At 41.5% G+C, this 17181-nt stretch overlaps 2 protein-coding genes across 4 annotated transcripts in view; one reads left to right on the top strand and one right to left on the bottom strand.

Annotated features, from left to right (window-relative positions):
• Positions 1 to 537: 537 nt before the first annotated feature.
• On the bottom strand, positions 538 to 16079 carry LOC129192488 (ensconsin-like). Of its 3 annotated transcripts, none has more exons than XM_054796584.1 (15): positions 15703 to 16079; positions 9335 to 9391; positions 9141 to 9215; positions 8905 to 9068; positions 6985 to 7084; positions 6719 to 6835; positions 6269 to 6525; positions 5748 to 5860; positions 5448 to 5674; positions 5209 to 5374; positions 4981 to 5149; positions 4786 to 4890; positions 3864 to 3914; positions 3560 to 3785; positions 538 to 1523 (listed from the first exon to the last, which is right to left on the bottom strand). In XM_054796584.1, the coding sequence occupies exons 1-15, from the start codon at positions 15806 to 15808 to the stop codon at positions 1513 to 1515; spliced, it is 1944 nt and encodes a 647-aa protein (XP_054652559.1). In that variant the 5' UTR covers positions 15809 to 16079; the 3' UTR covers positions 538 to 1512. The 3 variants fall into 3 exon arrangements, with proteins under 3 accessions (XP_054652559.1, XP_054652558.1, XP_054652560.1); XM_054796583.1 differs by having other exon boundaries at positions 6269 to 6549; XM_054796585.1 differs by lacking the exon at positions 6719 to 6835.
• The window catches only part of LOC129192490 (otoferlin-like), a 71559-nt gene continuing 57952 nt past the window's right edge, over positions 3575 to 17181 (top strand). Inside the window, exon 1 of the mRNA XM_054796586.1 lies at positions 3575 to 3760. The gene's annotated coding sequence lies outside the window, so the exon portion shown is untranslated. The remainder of the gene's footprint in view (positions 3761 to 17181) is intronic.

Below are 17181 nucleotides of genomic sequence, written 5' to 3' on the forward strand. Positions count from 1 at the left end.
TGTGTGTGCCTGGGCATGCCCATATAAGGAAGTCCGGGTTGCGGTGACGTCAGTGGAATTCGGTGTAGTAAAACTCTATAAAACACAGCGTGCATAGCCATCCAAAACTGCTTTCAGGTGTCACTTCCAAATGCGCAAACCTCATTATCTGACACGTTGACATCGTTTAACACGAGAATACAACATTACATTTATAGGTTAGAAAAAAGGAAAAGCATAGTAAGTCCCCTTTAAGTACTTCTAAGAACAGTGAGAAATATAGAAAATATATGACAAAACATTGCAGTCTACTCATTTAATTTCTAATTTGTTACCTTGCATTACTCCTCAATGGGCTACACTCTTACTGTGTGTATGCTAGCGACCCTGCCTCCACCCACAGAGAGACTGTATGACTGTCAAAAGGGCTCACTCTGTTCATGCCGTTGTTCCATGAAACAAACGTGCCAAGGTGCTGAAAGCAATGCACAGAGTGAACTCTCTTCCTGTCTGTTTGGAGGCGGGAGACGAGGAAAACAGACACGCATGCACATGGCAATATATGAAGTCTGGCAAAATGATCCAGTTCATTTTCATTTATTGTGTGATTAATGAATTTATTCATTGACGTTCCGGGCCTAGGTCCCACCAGACATTTTTTTCATTCATTTTTTCACTGTAGCTGTTGTACATCACAACTATTTTTTGTAACATTATGATGTCAAGGCTCTTAATGTTTTTGAACGGTTGTCGGCAGTGTCATGTGACTTAGGCAAGCTTCCAGTTCAAATTCATGAAGTGTCTTTAATTTACAACAGTCGACAAACAAATAATAACCAACAGTCAGCCTTAAATAAATGACACACTATAAATATTCAGACGTATTTGTTAACATGTGGCAAGAATAGGCAAAAACTCAACACCAAAAAGTTGATTAAATGCTGATTTGTTTCATACGCCTTTATGTAATCATAATAGTCATCACGTACCACCTGTCCCCCTTGGTAACGATTGCATAATATAATCAAGCAAAGCACTAGTGCAAAAATATTCTCCGACACTATGCTATAAGCAAAGAATCTTTGGGAAACTACTTTGAATTCTGTAGCAGCTTGGAAATATAATGTGATTGCCTTTTGTCGCGAAAACCTAGCACTATATGACAGGAGTAGAACTTTTTAAACTATTGAAGTCTGCTCTTATGCACGGTGGCGGAACAGCAACAAACATCAGCTTTGTGTTGTGATTGTAAGACAGCGTACACAGACACACCAGTGTTGATAGATGTTACGTGGAGTCTAGAAATAAGCTCTTAATTCATAAATCCGCTGTGCTAAATTGATTCTTAAAGGATTCTATTTCCCAGTACTTGATGCCACCGGTCAGACACAAACACACACACACACAGAAGTTAGCATTATTGTCCTGTCCTCACAGAAGAAGCATGGCGGTCACTTTCCATGCAGCAAAAGTCTGCCTTGTTGCCGTCCTTGCGATGTCACTGCTTGTCAATGCGACCCTTGAACTCCTCCCTCAGATGACCTCTAAGGGTGCACAGCAGGGGGACAAAAATAGAGCGAGACATGAATGAAACCAGAAAGTCCAAGTGTAGCCAGACCCCTGACGTCACTTCCTGCCCGTCCTCTGTCAGGTCTGTGTCAATGTGACCATGACTGAAGTTGAGAATGGATCTAAATAGCATTAGCAGCGCTAGCATTAGCAACACGCTAACTAGTCATTGGGAAAGATATTCAGCGCATCAGCAAATAGCGATCTAATTTATATTTATTATGTAATGTGTAAAACTAAGACAGGAACAACATCAAATTAAAAGCACTAAATGAATACAGTTGCCACCATCCACCTTTAAGAGCCTGGACTTTGTTTTTCAGAGAGGTTCCCAGCACAAATATGCAATTAATATGCAAATTAGCACTTAATGAGGTCGTCAAAACTTACCTTTTTGCATTCCCACATAGCATCAGCATTTGGGGCCAATAATTGGGTGAAAGAAAAAGGGTAAAAATACAGTACAGTGTTCCTTCGCTACATCGTGGTTCACCTTTCACGGATTTGTTGCTTCGCGGATTTTTTAAAGTGCTATTTTGCTTTTTTTTTAACAGCATATGAACGCGCATTGCATCCTTGTGGTGTATTACAGCGATCTATCGTGCTCTGTTGCATGTGTCTGTTATTGTATCACCACTGCTACCAGTAGAGGGTGTTCTACACTCACGTGAGAGTTGAAGACGTGTGTGGCTCCACCTAGTCTCAGTGGGTGTTTACTGCCTGTACCAGCATTTTAGGTACCCACGGTAGACAATATCCAGATTTGTATAGAGCCACAACAGTCCTTATTGGCTAAGGGAGCACCCGCCCATTGTGTTCTGCGTCCTGATTGGCTGTAGACCATTGTCAATCAATCTCCTTCATGCCATTTCCTCATGTGGTCAATAGTCGCTAGCAAACTCGCTAACTGTGAGCTGTTTGCTCACCGCCAATAAACAATAGAAGAAAAAGAAGAAGAAGTTAACCAGCTAAACAAATCTTCGGTTCAAGGAGTAGGACGACGGCAGGGGCAGTATGTTTTAGCAAGTACACAAAAACGTTAAATCTGAACGGCGCCATGATGAGGCACAATCAGAGGAGAATACACGTGAGTCACAATAATTTCTTGTGACCAACCTAGCAGGTTAATAATTCAAATTCAAACTAAATTTGAACTTTGAGAGTGTTTAAACGAGAGAGAAATGTGATAAAATGTTAATGCCTGTCTGAGAAAAGTGTATAAAGTGTATGGTGAGAAGTTTCAAAGCTTTAAAACATATAATAATTGTAAAAAAATATAGTTGGTTACTTCTCAGATTTCACTTATTGCGGGCTATTTTGGGAACCTATCCCCCACGATAAACGAGGGAACACTGTATAGTAGTCTACTGTATGAATGCCACTTTTATACAGTTGACTTGTCTGTTTTATAATGCAAGATTAATGTCTACATCGACACATGTAACCGTTGAATTGTGTGGAATCGTATTATTCATACACTGTATTGAATCGTGTCGAATCGCTCTCTTTTTAAAATCGATGTTTTTTTAATTGTATTTGAACCCATGTATCTAGATGTGTACTGAATGGTTTACCACAAAGAGATTTACATCCCTACTTATTATAGCTTCTACCTATCTGAGATTAATTGTGATTAAATATGAGTTAACTTTGGTCAAAATGAGATTAAACACGATTAAATATTTTAATCGATTGACAGCCCTAGCTAATATGTACTGTATGTATACTTCATATACTACTAATATACAAGCTGCAAGGCATGCTGGGAAGCTCGCATGCGCACTTATCCAGCAGAAGTTACCTGGCATGACTTGTGGGTTATACTGTAAATGCTAGTTTTGTCTTGCACGAATATTAGAGTGTGAGCGTTTATTTGGTCTTGGAACGCAACCCCCAGAAATACTGAGGATCTACTTTATTAGAAACACCTCTTAAATTGACTACCAATCTACTGTATACCTGTGCAAGGTAATTCACATTAAAGTCTGAAGTTGGTGTCCCGTGCGCTCACCCGCTCGTTGGTGTGTCTGGATGTCTTCCAGGCCCGCCAGTGTCCTGACAGACCTCCGCTCCTTGAAGGCCACAACGGGCACCACCATGTCGTCACCGCTGTGGTCCAAGACCAGCTGCTGGGGTCGGGACCCCGCCGCCGGCAGCCTGACGGCGTCCTTGATGGCGCCGCTGTGCACAGGCAGCTCTGAGTTCTCTTTCGGTAAGATGCTCACCGTGGCTGATTTCTGAGGGTGAAAATGAAATAACAAGACGCTTTGATGCACACGTCATATGACCCCCTCAGGGGGGTGAGTGAGACTCACCGTGTCAGGAGAAGATGTTCTTCTGGTCCTCCGCATGATCTCCTCCAGTCGCTGAGGGGGTAAAACAGTTTATGATAGTCAAGGTTCTGTTTGTAATTAACATTTCACCTCATGGTCAAGACAAAATGGATCGTATTGTTTGTGAACAGTAGTAGCTTATGCCTGCTTGATCACTCAGCACGCTGATGTAAAATAAGAGAGTAAAGTTTAAATCACTTGATAATAATAATAAAAATAATTTCACTACTACTACTAATAATCGTAATAATATTATAATATTATAACGTCTAATAAAATAAAATACAAATTGTATTTTTCCATTATAATCATTATTAATAGTAGTAGCAGTCGTAGTAACGGTGGTCCCAGTGTCAATGCGCTTTGAGTACCTTTTATTTACTTACTTAAATTGACCATTTATTATTAGTAGTAGTGTTTAGGGTTAATTTATCAATACACATAATACATTGTAGATTAAATTACTATTAGATAAATAAGAACAATACATAATTAGGGGTGCTTGATAATTATCGTGCCGATATGAGGGAATTATGAGAACGGCCTGTTGTAACTTCCCCTGAGCTCACTTGTAAACAAACAGTCACTTTAAGAGAAAGACGTTTTGTGTGCTAGTTGTACAAAATGCTCCGCGATGGAGGGGCAAAAAAACCCATCGAGCACACCTTATCAGCCACCTGAAACGACACCTGGGGAATGTTGTGCCGCAGCGTTTGAAAAGTTCAAAAGGTTTGCCAGAGACCTCTGTGGCATCACACCGGCTGCTCGGAGCGTGTGCCCGAATACAGTGCACCTTGCTGGGCCACGCAAGGTGGCTCCTCCCGCTCTATACTCTGGTTCTCCTGATAGTCGGAGGGATATGAAGAATAAAGCTGTGGCATTGACATGATTGTTATTAGATCACCTTCTTTCTGACTTGGCGTTCTGCTTCTTCTTTCTGGGCGAGCAGCTCTCGCTCCTTTGTCAACTGGGCTGCTTTTTCTCGCTCTCTGGCCTGTTCCTCCTCCCTCTGCATCAGTAATTCATATTTCAGTAATATTAGTTTTATATTTTAGTAATTATAGTCATCGGCCCTCAGACATGTTGGCCATGTTTGCACCTGTTTGAGCAGAAGAGCCGCTTCCCTCATGGCTTGAGCTCTCTCCTCCTCCGCTCGCCTCTGCTCCTCTTCCTCCCGCCTCTTCTTGTCGGCGATGAGTCGCTGAGCCTCGGCCTGCTGGCAGGCTCGCTCCTCGGCCCTGCGGCGTTCCAGTTCTTCGTGACTCCGCCTGGACATAGATGGGGTTTGAAACACCTGGTCTCCATGTTTGGTGTCGTTGCCGCTTACATTTCCGCCTCGGCTGCTTGCAGGCGATCCTGCTCCTCTCGCTCTCTGAGCAAGCGGGCCTCTCGCCTCTTCTCAGCCAGGAGGCGAGAGGCTTCTTCTGGATCGGTAGTACCAGCTGAGTGCCTGAGCTGGACTTCCCGTATGTAGGGAGGAACCTTGGACGGACCTAGTGAGAAGAAAAGAAACACCAGCTTCAGTCATCATCATAATAATTGCATTCAAGCAGCATAGGAACTCACTTCCATCTCCTGCGGTTCTGCTCTCAAGTTCTGCCTCAAAGCCAAGCAGGTCCGAATGAGCCTCTGGAGAATCTTGCATTTTGTCTTCATGCGGATCTTCTATTCTGGCCGGCCTGGAGTTGCCAGGCGATAAGGCAGAGGTGCAGATTGGAACATCTTCCTCGGGAACAGACGGCAGGTCCAGTTGGAGAGGGATGGAATGCCGCCGGCTCGATCTTCTATGAGCCCTTAGAAGTGAACGGAAAGACGTCACCCTTAGTTCACGTGCTTGTGAGGATTTTATGAAGATGTGGCTCCTACTGTTCTGGAGAGGGTGATGATGCGGTTCTGGACGTTTTGTTGGGAGGTGGGCGAGCAATTAGGCCCATGTTTTGGTTCCTCCTGTTAGCATCTTGCTGCGTGGCTGTGTTAAGCTAAAGCACACAGTAATAACACAAAGAGTTAAAACAAGACTACACCGTCACTTCCTTGGATCAGTAGTGGGATTTGACCAATCCATTTTTTTCTCAATAGCAAAGCAAGAACACTATTGTTTTTTTAGCAACAGTTGATCCAAGCTAGCCCTGGTAGCTGAGGTCAAAGGTCCAGTCAGTCAATGTTAGTTGTGAGAACTCTACTTGTCACACTAGTAACCAATGTTGGCGTGGTCTTTAACAAAACAAGAACACTTGTTGTTTTTACTGGTAGCTTGATTGCTTGGGCCGGGATCCATACAGAGTGGAACCTTGCTTAGCGTCATCAATGTGTTCCAGAAGGTTCCACTGTATTTTTCAGGGTTCTACCCACGTATTAAATGGTTGAGATCAAAGCTGAAGTGTCACCTGTCTATGGTTGGTGCTTCTGGTCTGGCTGTGGCTGGGACCCGGGGAGGGTGATAATCTCCGGTTCTGTGGTCTCTGGTTCTGGGGTTTGTGTGGCTGAGGTCTCTGGTTCGGAGGCCTCTGGTTCTGGGGTTTTTGTTCCTGGGGTCTCTGGTTCTGAATCCTTTGGTTCTGTGGCCTCTGGATGTGGGGTTTCTGCTCCTGGGGTCTCTGCGGGGTGCTGCTGGAGCTGCTGCTGGTCGTGGAGTAAAAGGAAACTGCGCGGCGACAAATATGAACAACTGAGGTGTCGTTTTTTGTGAATGTGCAAGAATGTTATGACGACGACAGACAGGATGGGAATGTGTGTGAGGAGAACGGGAGAAGAGCAGCGTTAGTCCAAGAGGAGCGCAAAGACGATGTTTTTGTCAGCATTCCCATGATGCATTGTGTCCTGCCTGGGGTCAATACCTTCTTCTCCTGACTGACAAGCAGAACTCTTGCTTCGGGCCAGGTAAGAGCTCGTAGGAGTTAGCAGGCGACTCACCAGGTTCTTCTCCCACGTGCTGAGGGCTAAGTGACGTGGAACTAACGTGTGGATGCAGTGCAAAGGTTCAAGGTTCAGCAAACAAAAACAAAAGAAAGGATTAGATGTGCCAGGAAAGGTTAAGCCATGTGTTCCAAACAAAGGAAAGTTCAAAGAGAAGAAGATGATGGACGTTGACTTTCTGTGTTACCGTTCTTGGCGGGCTTCCTGCCTCTCAGGGTCTGGCCAAAGTTCTGCTGGGCTTTTTGGCTCTTCTCCTGGGTTCTGCGCATGGCGGATTCGTTTCGCTCCTTTAAAAATCATGAAAAGATGAACAATTCAAGTGGGCTGCAATAGAGTGTACCAGTTAGGGATGCACCAAGCCACTTTTTTCACTTCTGTTCTGATTCCGATACCTGTATTTGAATATCTGCCGATAACGATTTGAGCTTTAATATGCAACCATGGCAAAAGAATATCAGCACATGTAGCTAGAGGAAATTCAGCGAAGGTAGTTGTCTCCACACACCGCACACTCACACAAGTACTCAGCCTGATGCGTTCATGGCTTCACAGACAGTCAGACAACACAGAACTCTTAACGTAGTACATAACTTCTGGGACGCTCCATTATTATTATTGTTGATTTGATATGACTCCTCTCTATGGACAAATATGACATGATGATTAGGCTGATACTCTTTTAGATACCTTTGCCGATATTCTTCTTGCTACGTTCGCAGATACTCTTTTGGCTACGTTTGCTGATATTCATCTTGCTACCTTTGTTGATGCTCTTTTGGCTACGTTTGCTGATATTCTTCTAGCTACTTATGCTGATACTCTTTTAGATACCTTTGCTGATGTTCATCTAGCTACGTTTGCTGATGATCTTCCCTCTATGTTTGCTGATGCTCTTTCGGCAACATTTGCTGATATTCTTTCTAGCCATGTTTGCTGATTTTTTTCTAGCCACGTTTGCTGATATTCTTCCAGCTACATTTACTAATGCTCTTTTGACTACCTTTGCTGATGTTCTTCTCACTACATTTGCTGATGCTCTTTTGGCAACATTTGCTCATAGTCTTCTAGCCACGTTTGCTGGTTATTCTTCTTGCTATGTTTGATGGTACTTTTTGGACTATGTTTGCTGATAGTCTTCTAGCTACGTTTGCTGATTCTTTTTTGGCTACCTTTGCTGATATTCTTCTAGCTATGTTTGATATTCTTCTTGATACTTTTGCTGATAGTCTTCTAGCCACATTTGCTGATGTTGTTTTTGCTACTTGCACTGATATTCCTCTTACTATGTGTGCTGATAATCTTCCCGCTACGTTTGCTGATAGTCTTTCGGCAATATTTGCAGATATTCTTCTCGCTACGTGTGCTAATATTCTTCCCACTACGTTTGTTGATGCTTATCTGGCTACATTTGCTGATGTTCTTCTAGCTGAGTTTGCTGACAACATTAGAGCACAAACATTTCCGTAGATGCTATCGGCAAGTTGTGATATGTGAATTTCGCTGGTACAGTATCGAAACCCGATGCTGATACTGAATCGGATCATCCCCATCCCTAGTAACAGTGATGTGTGATGATCACCATCGAACCTGAAATGCAGCTTACTTCCACTCGTTGCCACCAAAACATCCAATTTTTAAAAAGCTGGTTTGAATCAAAAACTGAATTTTCACTCAAACTGTCAGTAAAACTGTAAATGAATGTTTCTCTTGGGCCTTTTTGTGCCTAATAAAGGCGTTTTCTTCAAAGTCAACATACTGTAAATACTCCAATTAACGCCTCTCCTCAGTTAACTACCCGGTCTCCTATTGTCGCTGAACATGTGGTCTACTAAAGCAAATAACCGCCGGGGTCTTTCATTAGCACCATTGGCATTAACAGTAGATGGAGTTCATGTTGTTTTTAAAAACATTTTTTATTAACGTCAACAAAATTGTTGCACATTGCTGGGATAGGCTCCACCCCTCATGACTCTGCACAGAGTCGGTGAGAGCCACTGAGGGACTGTTCGGTCCTTTCCTTAAGGACACCCTTCATCCACATCCTTATTCTAAAGTCCTAAAGTCTTCAGGCTGCATCATTAACCCATCCATCCAAAAAAAACCTCACTTTCTCCTCTTGGAGTCGCTGTTTGCGTTTCTCCTCCACGGCGCAGCGTCTCCTCTCCTCCTTGATCTTTTGCTCCTTCAGCTTCCTCTGGCGCTCCTGCAGCTGCTGCTCGTAGTGAAGCCTGGCTCGCTGCTCACGCTCCTGCCTGCTCTGCACCCGCCAGGCTTTCGGTTCGAGGGAAAAAAATAAATAAAGGGGAACGGACGAGGGGTTAGACGTGATGTAACGCCACGTACCGAGTAACCTCTGCTGCTCCTCTCTCCTTTCCCGGGCAGCTTTAAGCCTCTCGTCTATGTTTGGTCCACCGGCCACTGGAATAACAGATAACAGAACACCACATTCCTAAAAGAAAGTATTCATCAAATATTCCAGCAATGTGGCAGCGTCCTAGATAGAAGAATGAACATAGCCTTGAGGGTGGGGGTCCAACCTGCTTTGGGCCTTGGTGTTGCTGTGATCTTCCTGGGATTGGCTCTCGTGTCGTTTTCTGTAAAATGCATTACTTGGTCATGCAAAGTTGAATGCATTCTGTTTCAAGTTGTTCTAAACCATCTGTTCCAGGGTCAAACAGTCGCCATTGTTGAACCTTTTTATTATTTTCAACATCCCTAACTGCCGTGCAAGTGCAGCGAGAGGTTAACCACTGCACATTACAACTAAATACATCTGAAAGTAAAGTGAAGTCACCTTGTGCTGGCATGCAGCTAAAGATAGGCTGACTTCACTTCTCAGTGTACTTAATATTTAAATATTGGATTGTATTGACTTGCCAGATCCTTTGCTGTATGTCACAACTGGTGGATTGACGGCAGAGGTGTCCAAAGTGTGGACCGTGGCTGTTTTTTTATTGGCCGCCAACAGCACATTCTAAAAATTATAAAAATAAAAATCCAGCAAAAATGGAAAAATCTGCAGTACTTTAATGACTTCATTTTCAGCAGTAATTAGTACTTTTTTAAAAGTGAAAATATTAAGGGGAAAAAATTGTAATCTAATGAGAAAAAGTCGTAATTTTAACAGAATACCCTAATAATAGGTGTAAAAATAATTTCATTTTAGGAGCATGAAGTTGACATATTAAGGAAAAAAGATGTTATTTCCTCAAAGTAGTAATATTATATTGTACTTCTGTGTAGGCTCTCAGTCGTACAGGAGTTGTCCAACGAGGGAAACAGAGCAACGTGTCAGGGTTCACTTCCTGTCCCTGCCGCCTGTTTTTCCCTGCCTTCTCCTGGGTGTGTGCTTTCCCATTTCAGGTGCTCTTTCTCCGGCTGGAGGCAGGACTACTGGGCGCACCTGCCTCTGATGAGCCAGCACATCCTTTTAAGCGGATGGATTGCACCTGGGAGACGCTGGATTATTCCCCAAATAGTTTGTGCCACGTACACGGACAGTCATTCTGGCTCTTTGGACTTTATCTTCTTGTTACAGTTCTGACAGACTCCTTATTCCCAAACCCGTGCTCTGCGTCTCCCAGGAGGTGTGCCCAGTACTCCCGGCTCTCCAGGCAAGAACTCCCTCAGCTCACTTTCAAGTGCTTCCTTCATGGTGCTCTTTTGTTCAGCCCCTTGACTCCCGCACCATCGCCTTTTGTTCAGCCTGTATTTAATTAAAGACTTGCTCACCTGTCCACCTGCCTCCCGCCTCTGCATTTGGGGTCCAACGCCCGCCGAACATAACACAATGTGGTCTATGTGAATGGAATAGACCACATTGCTCTGTTTTTGGTTTTTGGTTCCAAACCAAAAACAGAGCAATGTGGTCTATTCCATCCACTGTAAAGATGAGGAATGCAAAGAGCACTACATTGGGGAAACTAAGCAAATGCTCCAAAAAAGGCTTTATTAACATCGCAGGGACAATTCTAGTGGTCCTCAATCAGCAGTACATCTACACCTTAAAGCTACCAATCATTCTTTTGAGGACAGCGAGGTAAAGATTTTGGCCAAAGAAAACAGATGGTTTGAAAGAGGAGTAAAGGAAGCTATTTTTGTCAAACAACAGAAGCCATCATTGAATCGGAATGGTGGTTTGAGGTTTAATTTGGACCCTGTGTTCAGCAGGTTACTGAGACCAAAACCCACAGCTCTTAGTCTTGCAAATGAGGTGGAGCCAGGGTCGAGCCAGAACAATAGATGCTAACGAGCCAGTATCAGAGTCGTTCATACCCAACTCAGGGAGCGACACTTCCCTTTTATCGGAGGTGTTAATAACAGGATAGGATTATACCACTACTCCGCCCAGGCTTAGTGTAAGGAACCAATAGGAGGAGGGTGTTGGCACACCAATTCCGCCCACTCTTACTGTATTTAAGGCCTAGGCTACCAGCACTTGTTAGTTCACTGACAAAGCTCTTCGGATGAGGAGCGAAACGTCCGACACCTTCTTCACAGAAGTACAGATGACGTCACAAGAAGCCTTTCCCTCATTATATTGTACTTATTATGATATAATGATATATTGCAAACAGAACAATGAATAAAGTTGTAATTTTTTTTTATTGCACTATGTGTACGAGAATAAAGTCCAAATATTATGGGAATGAAGTTATAATTGCAGGAAAAGAATTACAAAAAGAAATAGCTGGAAAATAAAAGAAAAAGAAAAACAGCAGAAAGGGAAAAAACAGCTCTAACTTTTTGAGAATAAAGTAAAAATATGAAGAGACAAAAGTTGTATTCTAACGAGAAAAAAAGTTCCAATTCTAGGAGAATAAAGCCGAAATATTATGAAGAAAAATAATGTAATTTTAGTAGCACGGAGTTGAAATATTCAAGAAAAAATGTAATAAGAAACAAACAAAATGGATTATTTAAATTGATTTATTTAAACCTCAATGAGCAGCTACAAAAATATATTCTAATGTTATATTATAAATAAAATACAAAAACAAAGACTCAAAAACATCTCAATAGACAAATTGAGTCAAAATAGGTCAAATCTCTTCATGCAAATTTCTCACCAATGAATGTTAAACACCACAGCGTGTGTTTAACCCCGCCCCTCCCCCTGCTCAATGTGGACACACATCTTGACCAATGACATTCGCCTTTGACATTAAAAAAAAAAGAGGAGGAAAAAATGAATCGGCTCCCAATTGGTTCCCAACGATGCGAGCCGGCTCCTCTCGAAAGAACCGATTAGTTCGAGATCGACACATCACTACTATGTGGCCCACGCTGGAAAACGTTTTTAAAAAGTAAAAAAAAAAAGTTAAAATAAAAAAAATGTAACATCATTTTGTAATGTATGGTGTTTGTTTAGTTTGAAATCCAAATATTTCAAATGACATGAAATATTTTAATTATGTTTTCTGATAATCTGAGGTATGTTTTTTTATTTTTATTTAACCTTATAGTTGAATTTTTAATTATTAAATTTTAATATTTCCTTTTGCTGATTAAATACAAATACATTATGCTCATGATACATATACACACACATTTATGATACTGTATGTGTAAAAATTTATTTGCCTGACTTGCCTGCGCCCCACTTTTGATTCCCCGACCCAGCAATTGAGAAGAACTGCACTAAAGCAAATCTCAAGTTTTCTTGGACTTCATATTTATTTAAGTCATATTTATCCAGATATTTTAGTTTGAACTCCAAATTGTAAGTCCGCGACGGCGTTTCCACTGCATATCCTCCTGTGACGCCGACTTTGCCAAGCGGAAAGAGACATCAGTCCGTACTGTTGTGGACCTGTAGGGCCATCGGCTGCTTACGTAACAGGCTGACAGCAGCTGACACCTTCGGTGGTGCACAGACACATGATGGGCTAGCTTCAGGGGATAAAAGCACAGCCTGGTCACATGTACTGTTCAGTGTTTCCCACAGGACAGGACTGCAATCTATTTGTCATGGTGGGTATTTGCTTAAGTGGCCGCGACATATGTGCATGTCATTTTTATGGGCAAAAAACATGAAAAACGCAGCCAACCTGACTGCTTTTGGACGGGGGCGGCACAGCTGGACCCGCTGCTTGTTGAGAAGAGCGATAGGTGCGTTTGTGCTGGAGCCTCCAAAAGTGTCCAGTAAGACCAGAAACATTTGCTGATTTGTCACTAGTTTCTTTTTTGAAAAACAAAATCTACACTGATCCCTCCTGCTATGTGTTCTTATTCTTTTCTTCTTCTCTTGTATGCAGCTTGCTCCAAATCAAACCAAAAAAGATCAGAACAGCACCAGCAGCTAGCATATGTTACCAATAGAGGTTTAAAGGAAAAGCTTGAATGCTGTTTTTCATTTATTGGGCCTATATGGGGGGATTATGACGTCATACCAATAAATCCAATTACATTAAAAATAGCTCTGATATCTAAGAATTAAAAAAAAACATGCTCCACTGAGTCGAGATTACCCGTACTATGCGGGTGAGCAAATCAAGCTCTCCTTTTTTCTCCTACCTGTCGTAACTTCCCATGACCTCTTTTTCCCAGTAAGATATTTTGTGTGCTAGTTGTAGAAAATGCTCCATGATGAGGGGGGAAAAAAAACAACGAGCACACACAAACCTTATCAGCCACCTGAAAAGCCAGCGCGGCGGTGTTTGAAAAGCCAGACACCTCCGTGGCGTCACACCGGCTGCTCGGAGCGTGTGTCTGAATACAGTGCACCTTGCTGGGCCACAGCAGGTGACTCCTCCTGCTCTATACTCTGGTTCTCCTGGTAGTAGTGATGTGGTAGTAGTAATGTCATGATATCTCATTAGGACAAATCAACAGGTACAGTTGGTCAAATCCTAATTTGTTCCGGTCCTTCTTACCTCCAGCTGTGCACAGATTACATTTAAATCAAAATTTTAAAAAGTAGATACAAAAAAGTAGATACAAAAAAGTTAGCGGTTATCTGTACGATATCGGTCTTGAGAAGCAGAAAGTTATCGGTTTTGATAACGATTGATAGAGATATCGAGCATCTCTATTTTTCACAATTACCAACTGAACTGCGTAAAAATTGAATAATTTTTGTTTAGCCCAAATAAAATAACTGGCTGACTTAGCCAAATGGCTATCAGTGGCTGACAACAAACATAACGCGTTCGTGTCTTACGCCGGCGTAGCTTGTGAGCTCCAAGCAGGAAGATGCTTCATGCGACGTTGGAATGTGGAGGAACCCACTACATACGTATAGTGCGTTACAGTGCCATCTACTGTGCGGAGTTGGAACGACAAGCTGCGTCCACAGACAGTCCTGTTTTTTTGTTTTTGGTATTTTTGTCTTGTCCAGCCATTAGGGCAGATAGTATTGTTGATCTAAATGCCCTCACGTGGTCAACAGATTTGCTCTGCCAGGGAAAAGTGTGAGATACACTTCCACTGTCACACAGAATTTATTATCAATAAAGTACTACTACTACTACTACTACTAACTTTTATTAACTTTGATGTTTTGTTGTTATGCAAATTTGGAGTGGCTGGATCGGAGCAGGAGGAGATAGAGAAGAAGAGAGAAGAAAACAGAGGCGGGCACAAGAGGGGGACAATAAAGACTGAGACAAGGACAACAGCAACAACAACAATAGCGACAACAATAACAAAACAACAGAATCAAACTACACCACATCAGCAAACGTCTGTGGCGGCTATAAAGACCCTGACGGAGGGGACAAAATATTATCAACAACCACAATGACAATGCTGCATTGAAACAGTCACACATAATATTAGTAATGAAATGATGAACTATGATAGTGATCACAATGACAATGCTGCATTGAAACAGTCACCCATAATAGTAGTAATGAAATGATGAACTATGATAGTGATCACAATGATAATACTGCATTGAAACAGTCACACATAATAGCAGTCATGAAATGATGAACTATGATAGTGATCACAATGATAATACTGCATTGAAACAGTCACACATAATAGTAGTAATGAAATGATGAACTATGATAGTGATCACAATGACAATACTGCATTGAAACAGTCACACATAATAGCAGTCATGAAATGATGAACTATGATAGTGATCACAATGACAATACTGCATTGAAACAGTCACACATAATAGTAGTAATGAAATGATGAACTATGATAGTGATCACAATGACAATACTGCATTGAAACAGTCACACATAATAGCAGTCATGAAATGATGAACTATGATAGTGATCACAATGACAATACTGCATTGAAACAGTCACACATAATAGTAGTCATGAAATGATGAACTATGATAGTGATCACAATGACAATACTGCATTGAAACAGTCACACATAATAGCAGTCATGAAATGATGAACTATGATAGTGATCACAATGACAATAACTGTAATGCACATCATTGTAAAAACTATAATCATATTGCCAACATCACCGTCGCTGTAATAAAACCAACAACATAATAACACCCTGGTTAACTCAGTGAGTTAAGTGGGGAAGTACGTATGTACTGTGAGTGTGCAAATGTACATGTTTAATGTGTTTATCGGCGTGGGCAAACAGGTCAAGCCAAATGTATGTGTGGCGTCCCAAATGCGTCTGTGGCGGGCCGCCAGAAATGTATGAATCACTGGGAAGCACTGTTGTGTATTACATAATGCAGTGTCCCCTCGCGTTGGCCGCAGGCACGCTGACGTCCCGGATAAGGGCACTGAAGTCGTGCCTTTCACAGAAGTGTACAAAAAAACAGCGTTGGATTTGTTGCTATAACGTCCTTTTAGGCAGGCTTTTTACGAGAATACAGCAGCAAAGCTTGAATAGAGCTGTATCAACTATTTACTTGCATTCCGACCTCATCACGTATGTTTGTAGTCGTGCGTGCATCACCACAAAAAGGACTCACCTCTCCAGGCTCCGTCCCCCTTGGTCCTCTTCTCCGTGCTGCGTGGAGGCTGCAAAGGCGGGATGGCACTCTTCTGCACGGCCATGCTGGCCATGGAGCCTGGCATACCGATGCTCTCGCTCTCCTGTAGCTGCTCTTCCTCTTCCCCCTCCTGTCAGTGTCTATTTGAAGGAGCCTTGCAGGGTGCTGCCCCCCTGCATCAGCTGCCTGCCCATCAGCAGAGAGGAGAGGCTGCCGTATAAACAAAACTCCTCTTGTTCTTCTTGTGAGATAAGACTCCTCTAATGTGAGTCTATAAAAAGCCCAGCAACCTTTTTCTATTAAAATATCTCCCCCTTGTGTGCTGCTCCGCTTTACTTTCACTGGGGTGGGGGGAAAAAAAAGGCTGTGTCACTTTAATGACAGTGGCCGGCCACAGGGATGCAGTGTTTCCCTGTCTGCATCATCATGTCCATCGCCATGACAACAGCGCTTCACTGACGTCACATGCTTGGTTAGTCAGTCAGCTGATGTTGTTTTTGTTTAAATATGCCCATGACTCCACAGTACAACAAATGACATAACACAGGCGTCACTAAGCAGGAAGCTCGATGCCACTTTATAGATATAGATATGCCAAGACGTCATGTATAGTTGAAGAAAAAACTGCATCTCAGCTTTGTCATATCGGTGGAAAAGTCTATTACTAATATCAACATCACTCTTTTGCTCCTTTTTTCCAGTTTTGCTGTTGATTTTTTTTAAATTTTCAAAATATTTCAACTTTAATCTTAAATAATCTTCCCATATGATCTTTTCATGAAATTAGCATTTTATTGCCATAATATTTTGACTTTATTACCATATTAATATAATTTTTTTCCTCAACCTAATTTTCCAAAAATTACAACTTTTTGTTTTGGATTTTTTTCTCATAATATTAGGACTTTTAAAAAATAATCTATTTTCAATTTAATATTTCATCTCTGTTACTTAAATTATATTATTTTTCCCTCATAAGATTACCAGTTTACTCTCAGAATAACTTTTTTCTTTTAATATTTTGACTTTATTGTTGCAAAATCCCAGCTGTTTTTTTCATTTCTGTTGTTTTGTTTTCAGTTTTCCAACAATTTCAACTTTTTTCATGTAAATTTTGTTTTTATGACTTTATTTACATAATATTTGGACTCTATTTTCGAGCATGAAAATATTTTTTGCAACCTAATTGTCCAAAAAATTACAACTTTATTTGTTGTTTTCTTTTATTTATTTATTTTTTCTTTAACATTTCAAGTTTATTCTACTAAAATGATGTTATTTTTCCTCATAATATAACCTTATTCTGATAAAATTACGACTTTTTCTAGTTAGATGACAACTTTTTTCTCTTTATATTTTGACTTTATTCTTGTAAAATTACTGCTGATTTTTCAATTTTTGTTGTGTTTTTGTTTTATGTTTTTAGTTTTCTTATTAAATTATACTTTTCAAGTGTGC

This window comes from Dunckerocampus dactyliophorus, chromosome 13 (genome assembly GCF_027744805.1).
Source record: "Dunckerocampus dactyliophorus isolate RoL2022-P2 chromosome 13, RoL_Ddac_1.1, whole genome shotgun sequence".
Classification (NCBI taxonomy): Eukaryota; Metazoa; Chordata; class Actinopteri; order Syngnathiformes; family Syngnathidae; genus Dunckerocampus; species Dunckerocampus dactyliophorus.

Bases quoted from the DNA above. Each gene is read 5' to 3' on its own strand.
- LOC129192488 (XM_054796583.1), bottom strand. From the start codon at position 15,808: ATGCCAGGCTCCATGGCCAGCATGGCCGTGCAGAAGAGTGCCATCCCG. The intron at 6,836-6,984 runs GTAACACAGAAA...TCCACACGTTAG, and splicing joins CAGGAAGCCCGCCAAGAACG to TTCCACGTCACTTAGCCCTC. The intron at 3,786-3,863 runs GTGAGTCTCACT...TTTCACCCTCAG, and splicing joins GAACATCTTCTCCTGACACG to AAATCAGCCACGGTGAGCAT.